General features: G+C 48.8%; 2 protein-coding genes across 2 annotated transcripts; both read left to right on the top strand.

Moving 5' to 3' along the window:
• Positions 1 to 60: 60 nt before the first annotated feature.
• LOC140857276 (uncharacterized) lies at positions 61 to 16758 on the top strand. The gene is made up of 9 exons (XM_073256056.1): positions 61 to 103; positions 550 to 704; positions 796 to 942; positions 1039 to 1136; positions 15816 to 15888; positions 15971 to 16031; positions 16122 to 16207; positions 16306 to 16395; positions 16543 to 16758. Exons 1-9 carry the CDS (start codon positions 61 to 63, stop codon positions 16603 to 16605), a joined length of 816 nt encoding a protein of 271 aa, XP_073112157.1. The 3' UTR covers positions 16606 to 16758.
• On the top strand, positions 1145 to 15809 carry LOC140857216 (uncharacterized). Its single transcript, XM_073255926.1, has 3 exons — positions 1145 to 3383; positions 3463 to 4046; positions 4124 to 15809. Exons 1-3 carry the CDS (start codon positions 2681 to 2683, stop codon positions 4973 to 4975), a joined length of 2139 nt encoding a protein of 712 aa, XP_073112027.1. The 5' UTR covers positions 1145 to 2680; the 3' UTR covers positions 4976 to 15809.
• Positions 16759 to 20065: the final 3307 nt, after the last annotated feature.

Genomic DNA, 20065 nt, shown 5'->3' with positions numbered 1-20065 from the left:
TGAATATATTTTAATTAAAAAAAGATAAAAAATTGTGGTCATCCACTGACGGTGGTGGCAATGGGGGGTGTCGTCTGCGACAGGGGCGGCAGCCGGCGGCCAGGCATATTGCCGTCCAGCAGTCACGATGTTAGGATGATATTGAGTGTAAATCATAATATAATGAATTTTTAATAGATGTAATTTAAAAATATTTGAAAATTTAATTTTATATTATCGATAACGAAATTATCATATTAAATATGTAAATCAAAATTTTAATAATTTTATTATAATATTATTATATATATAATATATAATTAATATTATTAATTATTTTATTAATAATAATATATTTTAAAATAATTATATTATTTTTTAAAATTATCTGACAATGCATCAAATATAGCGAATAGATTCAATCGTACCGGTGCCCAAACTCTTTTGCACCATTTACCAGCTTAAGCTAGATGTGTCTAGGTGCGCACCACTCCGTCTCTCACACACATGCCCTTGGCTTTGGAGCGGATAACCACCCAACCAAACCAGCGCTCGGTGCTCCCAACTGAGTAGAGAACAAGACAAACACCGAGAGAGAGTGTGTGCTGCTTCTTCCTTTGGCAGATGCCGCCCTGGGCGCTGCATCCGCGAACCTGATCGCCCGCATAAGCTCGAAAACACCATCGTCGAGACGCCCAAGCCAAAGAATCTCATGCGTCGGATGGGTGGAATCCTCGCCCTCTTCCTCTTTTCGTCCTCCCTTTGTCGAATTGGATCGAGCTACTGCTTCATAGCTCCACCCGTTCTTGTTTCCAGGATCCTGAGGGAATTCTGGGCCCGCCGCAGGGGGGCCATATAGCCCGGCTGGAGTTTAAACGGCGCCTCGAGAAGGACGCGGACGCCAGGGAGGACTTCAACCGCCAGGTCCGGGAGGAGAAGGAGCGCCGCCGGGCTCGCCGCGAGGTCTCTCTCTTTTTCTCTCACCCATGTCTTCAACCATTTCCCCTGCTCGCCATCTTTCTCCTTTCTTTATCCCTCGTAATCTCCATCTTTTGATAGGCGCGTATGGTGCCGGAGACAAACGAGGGACTGGTGGAGTATTTTCTGGACACGGAAGCTAGGGAGCTCGAGTTCGAGATCGCGAGGTTGAGGTCTCGGTAAGCTGCTTACGAGGGATTCTTTCTGTTACTGTTGTGGCCAATCCTTTGTCGCCTGGTCGCCGGGAACGAGTGCCTGCAAAGGAAAGTCCACACTGACCGAAGGCTGCTCCGGTGGGAACCCTCCGACGGTCAAGTCAGAGAGGAGACTAGACAACAGTGAAAAAGAGACAAGGAGCTCTACGGAGAGAGAGGGAGAGAGAGAGATCGCAAGCCTGAGTATTTTCTTTGGGAAGCCCCTCCTGCTAGCACTGTTGCCTTCTCCGATTTATAGTAGGAGGCGGTATGACCTCGCCATCGGTGATGTAGACAACTGGAGAGTTGTCAAATCGTCGGAAGTTGTCATGCCGTTGACAAAGTTGACAGGTCCTAGGAATTAATTCTCGTCCTTAGCAGGACAGCGCCCCAGGCTTTCTAGCAAGGTAATGCCCCCTGGCACTCGTACGACGTTTACTTGATGGGACTGCGGTCCACGCCGCTCATCCGGCATCTAGGAAGGCCTGTAGAGGTGGGACGACAGCCATCCAAACCGATAGTGAGTCGTTGGCGTCCCATCCGATGGGAAGTCGGTGACGGGGGGTCGGCCCTCAGGCGATCGACGGCGACGTGGGGCCGCTAGGCCGACCCGCTCCGGTTGGGGCGCAATCGATACTTGCTGTCGGTGTCGCCCGCGGTCGGTCGGGAGGAGTCGGTCGGTCGGATGGAGTCGGTCGGTCGAGCGGAGTCGGTCGGTTGGATGGAGTCGGTCGGTCGGATGGAGTCGTCGGTCGTCGAGCGGAGTCGGTCGGTATATCCCAACAGTTGCCCCCCCCACTCCTGAGCCTGATGTCACATTGGCCCGCGTCTCCACACGGGTAGGATGTTGGGCGAAAGGAGTGGATTCCTTGCTGCATCCTGGACCGAGTTTGCTGACCTCACCGGCGGATAGTCCGGGCGAGTCGATGTCAGGTGTCCCATTGTCCGATGCCGCGACGTCGAACGATCCGGTGTCAGGCGATTGGGGTGTCAGACGATCGAGTGTCGGACGATCTGGTGTCAGGCGATCGGGTGTCTTGCGCCTTTTGGGGAACGCAAACCGCCGTCCGGCGCCGGTTCTGGGGACGCGGGTCGTTGTCAGGCATCCCATCGGGGACGCGAATCGCCGCGGGCAATTTAATTCCGAATCGCGGCCCTTCCGCCACGTGTCAGGGGTTGTTGGCCCGGCGTCCCCCGCATTTAATGAAGGTGGCGTGGCCTTCCCGGGATGGGTGCACCGAACCGCCGGATCGAAAAGGGGCCCGGATGCCGCCACGTGTCGCTCATCCGAGAAGTCTCGATCGGCGCGGCGTCATCTCGGCCGTCGAACAGCCCTATATATATGGGGCCACTTGTATTCGAAGCTCCATTTCTGACGGTTTCGCTGCGGAGACTCTGCCCAAGCGGTCTCTCTGTCGTCGACGGCAGCTGCGCCCACCCCCACTCCCGCAAGGGTTCGTTTGGAGCTCGTCCCCTCCTTTCTTTTCCTCCTCCTTCTTCGATTTCGTCTTCTTCTTGGTTCTGGTGTTATGGCCAGAATCTCTCCTCAGGAGGCTTGGTCGGGAAACTCGACCGACGACCTTCGATCGACTCCGGAAGTTGAGGTTTCCTCGCTTTCGGAGCCGAGTGTCGATCGGCTTCGGGATCAGTATCGTATCCCGGAGCAGTTCCGACTTTCCGCCCCAGGGACTGGCGGTCGGGTTAACAACCCGCCCGCGAGCCAGGTGGCATTGTACGTCGAGGACCTCCGAGCTGGTCTTCGACTTTCGATTCCGGAGTTCGTCCGGAATCTGCTAGATTATTACGGACTTTGTCCGGCGCAACTGGCGCCGAACTCTGTTCGGCTAATAATCAGCTTCGCCCTGTTGTGTCAGCTTCTGCCGACCAACCCTCGTATCTCTCTCTTCCGGGCATTTTTTGTCCTCCGACCCCACCCTAAGGCCCGAGGGTGGTGGCTCTTCAACCCCCGGAAGGGTCTTTCCTTTATCACTGGCCTTCCATCGTCCATTCACGGATGGAAGAAACAATTTTTCTTTGTTTCCTCTTCTTCTCCCTGGGGCTTTCCTTCTCACTGGGGCGTGCCTCGAACCGAGGCAAACGAGAACAGCCGGGTGGAGGCGGACGATCGGGAGGACTTCCACCGACTCAAAGACATGTCGGTCCCGAAGCAGAGGGAGCTTGTTACCGAACAAGCCCTTTATGACGCTGGCCTGAGCTTGGTCCCCCGTCTAGGTATCGTCCGATCCATCGGTTGTCTTTTTATTTGGCATTCATTCTCGTGCATATACTGATCCTTTTGTCGGCATTGCAGGGACACCGCCAAGGATGAGGCCGACCGATGCTGAGATCAGGCAATATGTGGCGAGGAAGAGGCCGGCGTCGGGGGCTGGACCTTCACGGCCGTCGAAGAAACCCTCCGCAGCGGCGCCGACCGTCGCAGCGTCGGCGATCGATCAGTCGGAGCCGGTGATTGCACTCTCGGCTCCGACGGTGCAACCGGAGGAAAGGCCGACGGAGGTAGCGGCTGAAGGAACGTCGGCGGCTTCGCCGACGGGAGTAGCGTCGGACGCCGTTCGGGAACCCGAACGTCATCCGTCGGCGTCTGCAGCGGCAACGGGGGGTGCTGTGTCAAGCTCGAGCATCCCTTCCTTACCCGATCCACTGGCTGGGGCGGCCGATCGGGGGAAAGCCCCGATGGACCCCGCTGACGACACAAGATCGGGGAGTCGCACCGCGCCACCTGGCGCTCAGGTCCCTGAAGGAGCGTCGGCGCTGGCCGACCACAACCTGGCCAGGAGACTGTGCCAGGGGATCCTTCTCCCAGCCGACGTGGAGGTGCTGAAGTCTCGGCAAGTGATCGAGATGCTATCTTCGTTCTACCCGATCATGGTCGGGGTAAGTTCCACTTCGTCTTCCTTCGTTCTTAGTGTTTTCATTACTTCGCTTTCCTGACATAGTGCCCACGTTTGCAGCTAATCTATACCATGTCCGAACTTGAGGCCGGGTACCGGAGGTTCGGGAACGTTCGGGCGACCTGGAAGGACAGGGCGGTGGCCGTCGAAGCCGACAGGGCGATGCTGGTCGAACACTTGAAGCAGTCGACCGATCGGGAGGCAAAGCTGGTGGACGAGATCTCTCGTCTCGGGTCCGAGCTCAAGTCGGCCCGTAAGGAAGCCAAGCGCAAGGGTCGGACTGCGCACCGTCTGCGGCGCGAGCGGGACGGCGTCGCCGCCGAGCTCGAGGCCGAACGCGAGCAGCTTCGGGTCAGCCTGGAGAGTCTCGCCAAGGCCGAGGAGGACTTGTCGATTGCCCAAGCCGATGCCGACATAGCGAAGGCAGAGGCGGAGTCGGCGAAGGACTCTCTCGATCGGGCGGAAGCGGAGGCAAGGTCGGCGAAGGAGTCAGTGAGTCGGACAGTGGATGACTTCCGTGGCTCCGACCGGTATCGAGAGGAGCTGCTGGAGTCCGGCTTTGCGTCGTACCGGGTGGGGTACGAGGATGGTCGGGACGCAGTCCATGCTCTGTACTCGGAGCTGGACCTCAGCGGCATCATTCCACTGGGGGTCGAGGACCAAGCCACGGAAGAGATGGCCGACCCGTCGTCGGGGGGCGTTGCTGTGGTGGGAGAGGCCGTCCCGGAACAGATTGCCGAAGGAGGGACGGCCCTGACTCCTGACCAGGCCCCGACCCATGATCCAGCGCCGACCGCCAATCCAGCACCGACCGACGATCCTGCCTCGACCGTCGACCCAGTGCCGATCACGGTGGATACACCGGTCATCCCCGAGCTTCCGTCAGTCGAGGAGATTGACTCCGAAGGATGATCGCGGCCTTGTCTTCCTTTATTGTTTTCGTTTTTCTTTGCGCACTTGTAATCGGGCTTCGGCCCGATTTTGTAATCAAATGAACTTAAGAAAATTCTAGTTCCCTTTTCGACTTCCCTTTCTTGCCTGTTGGGATGTACTTGTAATCGTGGGGTCATAAGGTCGGAGAGCCGCAGCCTTGGCATGCCGCATTAGGACACCCAACGTCATCCCGAGTCGTTAGTCGAGATAGTTGGTGGTTCGGTATAGGATAGGCAAGACGAACCCCGACCATTAATCGCCCGTCTCAAGACCTGGACCGAACATCCGTCGTTAGGCCGTAAACCGAGTGCTAGAGTCGAACGTACGTCGTCCTGTCGTGAGTCGGGGGTCGACCGACTTCCAGGCACGAGTCCGCTGAGTCGGTCGTGCCGGCGGAGTCGAAGGTCGTTCGTGGGGAAGAAAGTCGACCGTCTTTCGGGTGCACCCCGATGACCCTAGTGTCGTTCGATGCGATCAGTCGGACTGCGCCAGGTACATCATCGCGCGCGGTCGACGTGTCTGGTCGGGGAAGCGATGGCAAGTCGGGTCCCCCTTACCCAGACGTAGGTCGGGCACTTGTGCAGCGCCGTGTGATAAACGGTGATAAGCCGAATACCCTTCGACCGGCTTCGACCCGGTCGGTAAGTCGCGAACGCAGCGTTGGTTGCGTTGGCGCTTGTGCCTTTCCGGGCCGGAGCGGGGTCGGCGAGTCGGCCGATCGTTCTGCCCGAACGTTCTAGCCGAAAGCTTTAGATGTAGGAGTGTAACTCCCGTTTTCGCAAGCGCGTCGATCCTTCAAACGTTCGACGCACCGTCGGCGGTCAGTCCGACGGCCCGCAGTAGAACGTTAAGTCCGTGTTGGGATGTCGGAGGCTCGCATTCCTTGGTGAGCGCCGAACCACAGTCGAAGGGTCGAAACTCCAGACTTCGAAGTTTAAACTGAGTTCGTATTCCAAATGGGGGAGGTACATAGTTCACTGATAGTACAACCTCAGATTGTCGGCGTTCCAGGTCCGGGGAATGGGTTTCCCTTCCAGGGTTTCCAGTCGGTAAGCTCTCGGTCCGTAGGCGTCGGCTACCTTGTAGGGTCCCTCCCAGTTCGGGGACAATTTTCCCTGATCCAAGGGTTTTGAGACTTCCGCCTTTCTCAAGATCAGGTCTCCAGGTCGAAAGAGCTTTGGCTTTACCCTGGCGTTGTAATATCGGGCCACCTTTTATCGGTAAGAAGCCATACGAAGTTGTGCCTCGCGTCGGAGCTTGGGTAAGAGGTCCAAGTCGGCCCTCCGACACTCGGAGTTATCCGGCTCACGATATTGCTCGACCCTAGTTGATGGCAATCCGATCTCCAGCGGGATCATGGCTTCCGTTCCATAGGCCAAGCTGAAAGGTGATTCTCCGATCGGAATACGGGGTGTCGTCCGGTATGCCCATAGGACAGAGTTCAGCTCTTCGACCCAGAGGCCCTTGGCTTCATTCAGTCGGGTTTTGAGCCCATGCAATATGGTCCGGTTGGTCACCTCGACCTCGCCGTTAGACTGTGGATGTCCGACCGAGGTTAGTCGGTGCGTGATCTGAAATCTCGCGCAGAAGTCTCTGAAGTCCTGGTTGTCGAACTGCCGCCCATTATCGGTAATGATGGTGTTTGGTAGTCCGAACCGAAAGATGATGGACTTCTGTACGAAGTCTTCCATCTTCCGCTCAGTGATTTGTGCTAAGGATTCGGCTTCCACCCATTTAGTGAAATAGTCGATCGCGACGACGATGAATTTTCGTTGTCCGGACGCTGGGGGAAAAGGTCCGAGTATGTCGATTCTCCACTGGGCGAAGGGCCACGGGGCGATGACCGGAGCAAGCTGGCTGGCGGGTCGGTGTTGTATGTTGGCATACTTCTGGCATGGTTCGCACCTCCGAACTAATTCAGCAGCGTCCTTCTTCATAGTGGGCCAATAGTAGCCCTGTCGCAGGACTTTGTAAGCCAAGGACTTGCCCCCCAAGTGATCGCCACAGATTCCTTCATGTACTTCTCTGAGGGCATAATCCGCGTCGGTCGGCCCCAGGCACTTCAGCAAGGGAAAGGAGAATGACCTTTTATACAGTCGGCCGTCGATCATTACGTACTGGGAAGCCGCCCACCGGAGTCGTCTGGCCTCCGCAGGATCTTTGGGGGTAGATCCGTCGGTCAGGTACTGAGCGATCGGGTCCATCCAGCTCGGCTCCGCCACTAATTGCAGTACTTCCTCGACCTCGTCGATGCTCGGCCGCTCAAGACTTTCCACGAAGGTCCGGCCCAAGGCGCCGTAGTCGGATGTCGCGAGCCTGGAGAGCGCGTCGGCCCGAGCATTTTTCGCCTTGGGGATGCGGGAGATCTCGAAGTATTCGAAGGGCGCCACGAGATCTTTCACTTTTTGGTGGTACTTGGCCATGGTCGGATCCCGTGTTTCGAACTCGCCTTTGATCTGCCCAACGATCAGTTGAGAGTCGGAGAAGACTTTGAGTCGGCCAACCCTGAGCTCAATGCTAACTTCAAACCCGCGACGAGCGCCTCATACTCGGCCTGATTGTTGGAGGCCTTGAAGTCGAATCGGAGGGCGTGCTCAGTAACCACCCCCTCCGAGTTGGTGAGTAGGAAACCGGCCCCGCTCCCTTGAGCATTGGAATTTCCGTCGATGTGCAACACCCAGGCCGAATCGGGGTCACAGTCGGGGGTCCCGACCTCCGCGGGCTTCCCTCCCCCGACGGTAGGTCGGTCGTCGGGCATTCGGCGATGAAGTCGGCCAGAACTTGAGCTTTGAGGGCAGGTCGTGGCCGGTATTGGATGTCGAATTCGCTCAGTCTCACGGCCCATTTCGCCAGCCTTCCTGATGTGTCGGGGCGATGCAAGATGGCTCTCAGGGGCTGGTCGGTGAGGACCACGATGGCGTGTGCCTGGAAGTACGGACGGAGTCGCTGTGCCGAAATGACTAGAGCAAAAATTATTTTCTCTGCTTTCGAGTACCGAGTCTCGGCTTCGTGGAGCACCTTGCTGACATAATATATCGGTTGGTGAACCCGGTTCTCGTTCTCTCGGACGAGCACCGAACTAACTGCCTCCGGGGAAGTAGCCAGGTAAAGGTACAGGACCTCCCCGACCTCCGATCTCACGAGGAGCGGCGGAGAGGCCAGGTACCTCTTCAGTTCCTCGAAGGCTTGCCGGCACTCGTCCGGCCAAGAGAACTGCTTGGCTTGTCGCAAGGTTTTGAAGAACGGGAGGCATCTCTCAGCCGACCGAGAAATGAATCGGCTGAGCGCGATGATCCTTCCGTTGAGTTGCTGCACCTCCTTCTTGGTGTCCGGGTGTCGCATATCGACGATGGCCCTGATCTTCTCGGGGTTAGCCTCGATTCCCCGTTGTGAGACAAGGAATCCTAGGAACTTCCCCGAGGTCACTCCGAAGGCGCACTTGGTCGGGTTCAACTTCATCCGGTGTCATCGTAGAGTGCGGAAGGTTTCTTCGAGATCCCGAATATGATCCGGAATTTGCGCACTCTTTACCAGCATGTCGTCGACGTACACTTCCATGTTGCGCCCGATCTGATCTTTAAAGACCTTGTTGACCAGTCGTTGGTAGGTGGCGCCAGCGTTCTTCAGTCCGAACGGCATTACTCTGTAATAGTAGAGGCCCTTGGCGGTTACGAAAGCGGTGTGTTCCTCGTCCTCGGGCGCCATCCGGATCTGGTTGTACCCTGCGAAGGCGTCCATGAAGCTGAGCAGTCGGTAGCCGGACGTTGCATCCACCAGCTGATCGATCTTCGGAAGTGGGAAGCTGTCCTTTGGACAGGCTCGATTCAAGTCGGTGTAGTCGATGCAGATTCTTCATTTTCCGTTGGCTTTTTTCACCATCACAACGTTGGCGAGCCAATCGGGATAAGTGGTCTCCCTGATGAAGCCTGCCTCGAGTAGCTTATCCACCTCCTCGTCGATGGCCTTCTGTCTTTCTGGAGCGAAAGATCTTTTCTTCTGCCTTATCGGCCTCGCTGATGGGTCGATGTTGAGTCGATGGGTCATCGTCTCTGGGGGAATTCCCGGCATATCCGCCGCCGACCAAGCGAATACGTCGGTATTTGCCTTCAGTAGCTCTGCCAAATGTCGCCGCTCGGGGTCGGGTAATTGAGACCCGACCCATACCTTCCGGTCGGGGTTCCCTGCTATCGCGATGGGAACGAGCTGTTCGGCCGGCTCGCCCCGCTCTTCTTCCTCCCGTTGGTCCAGCTTATCGGCCGTCAGGGGCCTTTCGATTCGTCGTTTTGAGCGGAGATCTGAAAGCATCGACGGGCGAGGTGTTGATCTCCGCGCATCTCCCCGATGCCGTTTTTGGTCGGAAACCGAACTAGGAGATGATACGTCGAAACTATCGTCTTGAGGGCGTTCAGTCCGGATCTTCCGAGTATGGCGTTGTAGGCGGAGGGCACTTGGACGACCGCGAAAGTCAGGAGGACCGTGCTTTGTCGTGGTTCGGCTCCAGCCGTCACGGGCAGGGTGACCTCTCCTTCCACTGCGACAGCGTCTCCAGCGAAACCTATTAGGGGCGTAGAGACTCTCTTGAGTCGGTCGGCCGACAATCGCATCCGTGAGAAGGTCGAGTAAAACAGAACGTTCGTTGAACTTCCATTATCTACAAAAATTCTTTTTACATCATAATTGGCTATTGTTGCCGAGACAACAACAGCATCATCATGGGGGATTTGGATGCCCCGAACATCTTCTTCTGTAAAGGTAATCACATCGTCCGGGCGTAGCTTCTTCGCCGGCTCCCCTCCAGCAGACGCTCTCGGGCCCAGCCGTTTGGAAATCATGTTGATGACTCCGGTCGTAGGTCGATTATCAGTCGCTTCTTGGGTCGGCTGGGGTCGTCGGTCGGCAACGGGTTGGGTTGGTGGGTTCCTTCGAAATTTACCGAGATATCCTCGGCGGATGAGGGCTTCAATCTCATCCTTAAGCTGGATGCATTGCTCGGTATTGTGGCCGTGGCCCCGGTGGAATCGACAGTATTTTCGTCGGTCGAGGCCCTTTGCCTTCAAAGGCGGAGGCCGTCGCAGGTACTGTTCCCCTTCGATCTCCATCAGAATCTACGCACGGGGAGCAGAGAGGAGAGTATAGGAATCGTACCTGGGGCGCATCGGCCTTGGGCTCCGTCGTCGGGGCGACCTCTGGTCTCGTCGTGGGGGTGATACCCGACCGTCGGTCGGGGGCCTGCTAGGCACAGCTGGGTCCCGACCCTTCCTCCGCTTCTCCTTCGGGCCCTTGAATTCGGTCGAGCGTCGGTCGGAGGCTCCTTCGTCCGCGCGCATGTACTTGTACGCGTGCTCCAATAATTCGGCATACGTCCGGGGGAGGGTCTTGTCCAGGGAGTAAGTGAATCGGAACGCCCTCAGCCCCCGTTTCATGGTCGAGATGGCCATGTCTTCGTTGAGGTCCCGGACCTCAAGCGTGGCTGCGTTGAATCGCGCTACGAAGTGTCGGAGCGTCTCATTTTCCCCTTGTTTAAGAGAGAAAAGGCTGTCCGATGTTCGGGGTGGCCTTCGGCTGGTGCTGAAGTGGGCCGCGAAGGAGTGCTCGAGCTGCCCGAAGGAGTGGATACTTCCCGATCGAAGACCGGAGTACCAGGCCCTGGCAGCTTTGCGTAGCGTGGTGGGGAAGCCAATGCAAAGGAGAGCGTCGGTTGCCCCCTGGATCGTCATGAGAGCTCTGTAGCTCTCCAGGTGGTCGATCGGGTCGGTGGAGCCGTCGTAGGGCTCCACGTGCGGCATTTTGAACCGACTGAGGATCGGCTCGTCAAGGATGAGTCGGGAGAGAGGTTGGGCGGTCTGAAAGTCAACGTCGTTCGAGGACTTCTGTCCGTCCACCGGCAACTGGGCAAGCCGACGATCGATCTCGTCGAACCTGCGTTCGTAGTCGTCGATCCGTCGGTGCTGGGAGACCCCAGGAGTGGAGTCTCCAGAGGAGTCCGAGAGAGAGGCGGACGGCGTCCACGGTCGCTTCTCCTTCCTTGCCCGTTCCAGCTGGGAAGGGGAGGGCCGTCGAGCCCGACGGGCGTCGCGCCGTGGGGTGACAGGGGCTCTGGAGAAGGCGACGGCGAACGGTGCGGGCGTCGGCGGCTACTCCTAGAGGGTATCGGATGCGCCGCCGGTCGCTCGCCTGGTGAAGGCGGCAGCCAGATCGGTTGCTGAAGGCCTTTGACCGCGTCTGTTAGCACGGTCATCTGCCGAACTATTGCCGCGATCTGCGCCTCCGTGGTCACTCCGGGACGCGGAGAGCTGGGCTCCGCCATGGAGGGTGGAGGGGAGGCCTCTTCCCGGCGGGAAGAGCGCCTCGCCGATCCAGTGACCCTCGACCGTTGAGCTCTTGTCTTCGTCATCTCGAATTTCGTGGGGACAGTGTACCATCCGTAGATGTCCTGTACACGTGACTGTTAGTTATGTCCCCCTTCCTGGCGCACCAATCTGTTGCGGCCAATCCCCTCGTCGCCTGGTCGCCGGGAACGAGCGCTTGCAAAGGAAAGTCCACACTGACTGGAGGCTGCTCCGGCGGAGACCCTCCGACGGTCAAGTCAGAGAGGAGACTAGGCAACAGTGAAAAGGAGACAATGAGCTCTACGGAGAGAGAGGGGGAGAGAGAGAGAGCAAGCCTGAGTGTTTTCTCTGGGAAGCCCCCCCTGCTAGCACTGTTGCATTCTCCGATTTATAGTAAGAGGCGGTATGGCCTCGCCATCGGTGATGTAGACAACTGGAGAGTTGTCAAATCGCCGGAAGTTGTCATGCCGTTGACAAAGTTGACAGGTCCTAGGAATTAATTCTCGTCCTTAGCAGGACAGCGCCCCAGGCTTCCTGGCAGGGTAATGCCCCCTAGCGCTCGTACGGCGTTTACTTGATGGGATTGCGGCCCACGCCGCTCATCCGGCATCTAGGAAGGCCTGTAGAGGTGGGACGACAGCCATTCAAACCGATAGTGAGTCGTTGGCGTCCCATCCGATGGGAAGTCGGTGACGGGGGGTCGGCCCTCAGACGATCGGCGGCGACGTGGGGCCGCTAGGCCGACCCGCTCCGGTCAGGGCGCAATCGATAGTTGCTGTCGGTGTCGCCCGCGGTCGGTCGGGAGGAGTCGGTCGGTCGGATGGAGTCGGTCGGTCGAGCGGAGTCGGTCGGTTGGATGGAGTCGGTCGGTCGGATGGAGTCGGTCGGTCACGCGGAGTCGGTCGGTATATCCCAATAGTTACCATTCAAAAAGCGTGTGGGCAATGCATTGGATTGATTCGCAGTGACACAGGCTGGTTGAAATCGAAGGAAAATAAGGAATTTACTTGCCTGGTTTTCTGACATTAAAATTTCATGCAAGATTGCATTGACTAAATAGATAAAATAACCAGAGAGTTGATAGTTCTCTTACAGATAGGATTGATAAACAGAATAATCAGTTGTGGTAATATTTCATGCTTAATCATCTACAAGTGAATGAGTTGACATATGTGGATAAACATTTATGACTTGTTCTAATTGAATGTTATGTGATTTTGTTTGAATTTAGCATAATTATAAAGCTCCTGTTTTCCTTTTCAGGGTGATGGTTTTCATTCAATTGTTCAGTGGCATACTTAATTTAAACATGAATATTTCCTTGACCTTTGTAATTTCTATTATCTTCACAATATAACACGTTGTAGATCTTTGAATAGATTTACATATGGATCTTACATATTAAACTATTCTCTGTAGATCATAGGCTTTTTGGCATGTGAATGGGTTCAAGGTAGTTAAACCTATGCAATGGACTCGATCTCTTTGTAATTAGCCATGTTGTGGCCATATGTGATAGACAAATTGGTCAATTCAACCCTATGAATATCAAAGGGTTGCAATTTGTTAATTAATATAAGAAAGGTGACTGGCAAGTTCTCCTATGTCCTCCATCATTCTTCCTTTCTTGTTTTTTCTTCACTTATTCTCTTTCATTGTAAAAGTAAGGATCATGTTTCAGAAATAAACCATGATCTTGTTAGGACATATGACCGATATATTAATGTTTATAGACTCGCGTGATCGCACCAAATGACTAAATTACCATATAAATGCATATGTATAAATTCTAAGTATTTATACATATCTATATTGAGGGTAGGCTTTGGCACAACAATAAGGTTGCTCTTTTGTGACCTGAGTGTCATCGGTTCGAAATATGGAAACAGCTTCTCCGCATGCAGCTTAAGGCTGTGTACATCTGATGCTCTCAGCTTCCACAGTGGTAGGAGCCTCGTGTATGGGTCATCTTTTTCTTACATGCCATATTCATATAGCTTAGACCTTCCCAAGTTAAGAGGGATGCCAATTGGTTGAGCTATAGCCAGTTGTCCAACAATGTCAATAGACTATCTAGAGTCCTAGAGATGCCTTAGTATATGTATAACCATAAGTCTACATCTATCTAAAAGCTCCCTTATGCTAGATCTCAGTTACGAGTTTACCATGAGGACGATTGGAACCCCATCTAGATAATGGATCTGTTAATAGGAAAGAAAAAGATGCTATGAACGTAAAATAGCAGTGAATGTGGTATGTAGGGAGTTCCTTGGTGCAAAATCAAAAGGATGAGCTAAGGTGGTGCTTGAGGACACAATCATGAAGAGACCACAAGCACGGTATGTGCTAATGTAGCTGATGAGAGATAAATAAGTGTGTGCAAAATGAGTTAAAACTACATTAGTTTAAGGAAAGATGACATTGAATTGGTGACCAAGGAAGCTATATTGGGCAAGATCTACCTAGATCTTGAAACTTTCAAGTTTGAATTGCAATGACAATACATAAGTTAATAACACCAGTGAAGAGTATGACTTGAATAGACCATGGATGCACCTTAGCAGCTGAATACCAAAAGCACAAAAGTCAAATGTGAATGGGGAAAAGGGAATCAGGGCACTTTGCAATGGCATAAGAAGAGTAAGATAGAAATTTGCATATGGGCAGTTCTGGTAAGAAATGGCTACTGCAAAATGCCAAGCATGGCTAAAAGGGCTGCCAGGTCTTAAAAAGATTAGTTCAAAAAGAAAGACGGTTGGGGAGCTGCCTAAGAAATGGTATGCATATGCTAAAAGCTAGGTAGCTGTATCAGTGGAAGTCTCTCGAAATAGATGGTGATATGGAGGAGGGGGACGGGGTTGAAATGTACAAGTGCATGGTTAAGGCTTTCTCCAAAAAAGAATCAACCTTGCATTCTGCGTCTTTCAGAACAGCTGACTGCTAATCCCCTGCCAGCACAATCCCACGCCCCCGCGGCCCCCCCACCCCACCCCACCAACCCTCCCCTCTTTAAAAGAGTTGTCAACCACGACACCCATCTAATCCACCATGTTGTAAGATAAGTCTGCAGGAGAATGCTCTAAGAATCTGGCATGCAAATGGATTAATAAAGTTTCTGTTTATTCCAATGGTGATTACTGGTCTGCCTGAGAATGCTCTAAAAATCTGGCGTGCAAGTTGATTGCTTAAAGTTTCTGTTTTTTCCAAGGGTGATTGCACTGTTATGTTGGCTGTAGTCGGGTATCCATAAACAAGTATCAGCTATATTGCTCATGGACTGGTCGAAACTTAATTGTTGGTAAAGGAATATGCTCATTTTCATTGAAACTTTTTGGTAATAAAATTCAACTCATCAATCATTTTCTGTTTTAATAGCTAACTTTGACCGGACACCAACCAGTTTTATGTGAAAGAATGCTTTCCTAGATGGATTTATTGTGGAGAAGGTCTTTTTGACGCTACCACAGGATAATCTTGCTGAGGAGAATAATAAACAGTTTTTTAATTAAAGAAAATCGATTTAGGATTTATTATAATCACCAAGTTTTTGCTTGAAAAGTTTGATGCAAGCAAATAAAGGGTATTGATTGATCATTCTGTACACAATTCTCATGTCAAGATTTTGTCATTTAATACTTGCCTGCTTTTTTAAAGCCTCATCTTTATGTGACATTTCATATTCTTTGATATTTAAAAGGTGTTCCAGCCAAGGTATTCATACAGGAAGAATGGTTGTTTTAAAGCTGTAGTATCATTTTGATTTTTTATTTGGCAAGTTTCCTCATTGATATGAGATCAGTTATGGTATGTCTTGTAACTTGAAAATTATCTGTTGTAAAGTGTAGAAGTAAACTGTTGCTTCATGGCTAACACAGCTTGTGAGCTTGCATTGTTGAAGCCCTTGTTGAAGTTTATCCAAGAAGCCCTTAAAGTTCTCTTGTGACAACCAAATAGATGTGTAATCTTGCCATCCATTTAAGTAGAATTTTACTCAATGAAAGCCAGAAATTGTTTTCATCTAATATTAGGTAAATGGATCAAGTTGCTGATTTTATCTAACCAAGTTCTTTTTTTCATGAATCTCATCTTCCATGGAGAGGTTCGCTAACTATTGTGCTGCATTGCTTGCTAAAATTTATGAAGGAGATAGCTCTTCAGTCCCTGAATATACTTTGGTATGTTCAAATTAGTACTCCATTATGATGTCCTAATGTGACCCTTTCTGGAATTGGATGATGGGGAAGGATCCTTGCATGGTTCTTTGCGGTTACTACAGTCGTTTTTGTCTGTCCACATAATTATCTAATTGATTTATTGAACATTCTTGTATTCACAAAATGATAATTGAAAGGAAGCAAAAAAGAATCCCTTTTGATTGCAACAAGTACATAAAAATGCAACCTGATCTGCAAATAAAATTTACAAATCAGTGCTGAAGCTCCCTTTATCAGATTCTTTAACGGATAAGTTGAGACCATGTGAATGTGCAGATTGAACAAAGAGTTCTTTGATCACTTACAACTCGAGCTTGGAAAACTACGATTTGCAGTGACCAGAACTAAGGTCTTTTCTTGAAATAAGTCACTTTTGATTACTCTCTTGGTAGTTGGATATGGATTTGACCAACCTTTATAATGTTTTGCAGGAGATGGAGGACAGCATAATTGAGTTGGAAGCAATGCAGAAAGTTTTGCTGGAGGGAACAGGTCTATTATTATCCTGAAAGTCCCTTGTATAGGAGGTTGATCTTCTCTCTTCTCTAAACAATAAAAATTCTGTCTCAATCTTTGTTACAGAAGCATATGATAAGATGGAAACTGACCTCGTACTAGCAAAAGAAAGGCTCATGAAAATATTGCAGTCAAAGGATAGGAAGGCAACTGTATGATCAATACATTATTTCCTTGCTCTTCAACAATTATTTTCAGTTTCTGATTAACTAGATCTGAGTCCGACCGGTGAATATTTCTTTATATGCAGTTATTAGAGATGGTTGAGCAGAATGAGCTGAACAGATCTGTATTGGCTCTTCTTGATGAAAATATAGCAAGTGCACTAAAAAATGAGCAGGTGGTGCATTTTTTCTTGCTTGCTTCCTTTTTTTTTGTCTCAATGCGGCAAGGGGGTGGTTAGGGGTTCGGGTGGGTGCATGCATGACCAAGTGTCTTTGTTGTTTTGTCACTCATTGATTCATATGTTTTACCCTTTGATTTGCAGAAAGAAGCTGCAGCTTTTATGGAGAATGTCCGTTCATCTATTCTGAAGTATATCACGATATGATACATAAACAGACATTTTGTAAGCTACCCTGTACTTTTGCTTACCTTCCAAGTTCAGCTTGAAAATTGCCTGTACTGCCTTATGCTTTCTTTTGTGTTTATCGTGTATACTGATGTTGCTTTCGGAAAAGTTGCTTCGATCTTTTCTAGATTATTGATTTATCTTATGTAAATTTGAAATTAACTGACCTGGCCGATTGAGTTTATAATTGTCTTGATCGCTTGACAGAGTTTTTCTCTGACATGTACAACCAATTCCTAGTAAAGGATGTGCATGGAGAGAGAACAGAGGTTTGAAAGAAAAAGTATGCATAATGAGCTTGATATGGATTAGAGAAAATATTGAGAAACTTGAATTGCTTAACAACACTGAGATAATAAAGGGAACATAGCACTGATCAGAAGTAAAGCACAGAATTTGTAATTCTAAATTATTTCATGCCTTAAAAAGGAAAAAAAAAATTATAACCTAGTTCATTGGTCATAGTATACCCATCCAACCCAAAGTTATTATATATATATAGACCTTTTGCTACCAAAATGCAGACTTCAAAATCAGGGAAACACTATTACAACTAAAATTACAAATGCTAACGAACCAGCCATGTATCAGGTACAACTAAAATTTCTATTTCTATATATATATATATAGACCTATTGCAACCAAAATGTAGACTTCAAAATCAGGGAAACACTATTACAACTAAAATTACATATGCTAACGGACCAGTCACGTATCAGGTACAACTAAAATTACAACTAAACTTTATATATATATATATATAGACCTATTGCTACCAAAATGTAGACTTCAAAATCAGGGGAACACTATTACAAATAAAATTACAAATGGTAACGAACCAGTCATGTATCAGGTACAACTAAAATTTCCCTTCGAAATGGAAGCTCTATGACATAGGATGGCATCAGTTTAAGACTTGTCATTTAAGCCTGTTTTTTGCAAGTCTTGTCCGCTTCCACTTAGTACAATGGCATCTATTCAAAACCTTAGAGGAAGCTCCATGAGGAATGTGATAGCAGCCAAACATGTCCCAGAAAATATGAACTCTTACAATTCAAAATTATAAAATCCAGAAAATACATTAACATTTTTTCCGATGGAAAAGTTCTTATCGGTTAAAAGGGGACGGAGAACTCCAGAGATACCTGTTGGTATGCTCTTCTGGAGTTGGTGGGCCTTGAGGGTTGTCATGATATGCGGTATCGCCATCCCCCGAGGGTTTTCGTAGTGTAAGATAAGCTTAGAGTATATATCACAAACACATCGTTTTTTTTGGGTAGTACAAACACATTGTTTTATTTATATCAAGAATGCCACGTGCCATCTAGCTATGCTTCTTTCATTTATACTTATTAATTAGATGGAGGCTAACCATGCTGGTGACTTGGATGAGGCCTACTGGCATCTAGCCCAATAATGACTAGAGAGTGTTGTACCGAAATCAGCTTGACCACATGACAAACATAAGCCTCAACCTTCTAATTATCATTATGTCAATCCGGGCCCCTTTTGCTAGGGTTGGGCTATTTAAGCTTTTAGTTTAGAAGGTTTGGCCTGAAGGTTAGGAACTCTGTCCATTGATCCATCACCAGATAAATATTATTCTCACCATTGCAACTCTGGCAAGGTTGGTAACAAACGAAGAAAGTTGACCAAATGAAAAAAAATATTGCAAGTCACCTACCCTAAAGTTATTTCGATGATATTTTAACAAATTACACAGATGATGGAAATTACAAGAATATTTAACAAATTACATACATGATGGAAAGAGTAGTCTGTAATTAGATGAAAAATCATAGCCATCCACACATCTTACCACATGCAACCCTTATAGTAGAATATGGTTCCTTATTAAACATTGAAAATAATGGTCATAGGTAGCTTTATTGTTAGCCTTCCACGCGCTGCAGTCCTATGATATTAATTTAGGCACACTTGTGGCGACCCTGACCTGTCTGAGGATTTTTTCCTACTTAACCTAAAATTTAGGAGTAACCAATGTGAGCCCTTCAGATGCTGTTAGGTCTTAAACCTGTAGTAAATCATGGTGATTTGCCAAGGATTTTCTAGACCTCTATGAATATATCCATGTATTAATTATCATATTTCCATGTTGAGTTATATACTTGTATGTATGTCGGGCTAGAACAAGATTTGTGTTTAACTCCATGAAAGAAATTCTTTGTGCATCGCGAGCGATGTAGAAAATCCGATGTGAAATGCACCATTTTATGCGATTGGTTCGTATAGCTATTATTTTTCAATACATATTTAATATCTGTAATTTTATTTTTTTCATTTAAAAATTTTGCATGACGAAAAGATCTCTGCTTTTTGAAAAATTTTACATGTAAAAAGTCATAATGTGCCACGGGATGTCATAATATGGCACATGATGTGATAATATAGAAATAGTATTTTTATCTAACCAACTTTTATTGCGGATTTAATGCCTGTAGTTCTATTTTTTGTTTGAAAATTTTGAATGACGAAAATATCTCTATTTTTTTAAAAAAATTATGATATTTTTCATCAAAATTATAGTTTTCTGTATGCAGGATATCATAATATTAACAGAAGATATTATAATTTTTTCAAAAAGTAGAATTATTTTCGTCATTCAAATTTTCAAATGAAAAATTAAAATTATATGTATTAAATATGTATTGAAAAATAATGACTATGTGGATCAATTATATAAAGTAGTATATTTTATGTTAGATTTTTTACATTGCCCGCGGTGCACAAAAAATTTTTCCTCCATGAAATCTCAAGGAAAGATATATCAACCCTACCACATGGTAACGTATCTGTATAAATGTTGGGTCACGACAGGATCTGAATTTAGATCCATTTAATGTTGAGGAAAGATATATGTATCAAGTGGACCGATTGATACGACGTCACCCTTAAAATGTCTTATGTCAACTTATGACTGCTGCACCAAACCATCCCACTTGCGTCTTGGAAACATTAAACTGTATATGATTTTTTTTTTAAAAAATTGTTTTACAGAAAATGGATGGGGATAACTGTGTCAATTCATTTTATGAGAAAACAAAACAGTATGAAAGGGGTGTATTTGGTGTGGGACAATAAGAAAAGGAATTAGATAAGTTCGATCAGATATGTCATATTAATCGATTCACGGAAATTACAACGAATCATGATTAAATATATCTTAGATAAGACATGAAACACCTGTTAGTTATTAATATTGAGAGATGCTTCTAATACCGGGTCTTTTCCAGACAAACCGTACTAAGTATGCGCTAAAACGCTCGTGCACATACAATGACAATACTGCTAAAAATATTTGCGCAAACGTTCTTCTTGCAAGTACTGTTTTTCCCAAGTCTATCACTTTTTGATTGTACATCTTTATGCAACCAAATAACAATTAGCATTGGACATGACAACAGTCATTTGAATTATG

The sequence above is a fragment of the Elaeis guineensis genome, chromosome 4 (assembly GCF_000442705.2).
Source record: "Elaeis guineensis isolate ETL-2024a chromosome 4, EG11, whole genome shotgun sequence".
In the NCBI taxonomy this organism is placed as follows: domain Eukaryota; kingdom Viridiplantae; phylum Streptophyta; class Magnoliopsida; order Arecales; family Arecaceae; genus Elaeis; species Elaeis guineensis.
The sequence above is the reverse complement of the archived record's forward strand: the minus strand, read 5'-3'. Positions and strand labels throughout refer to the sequence as shown.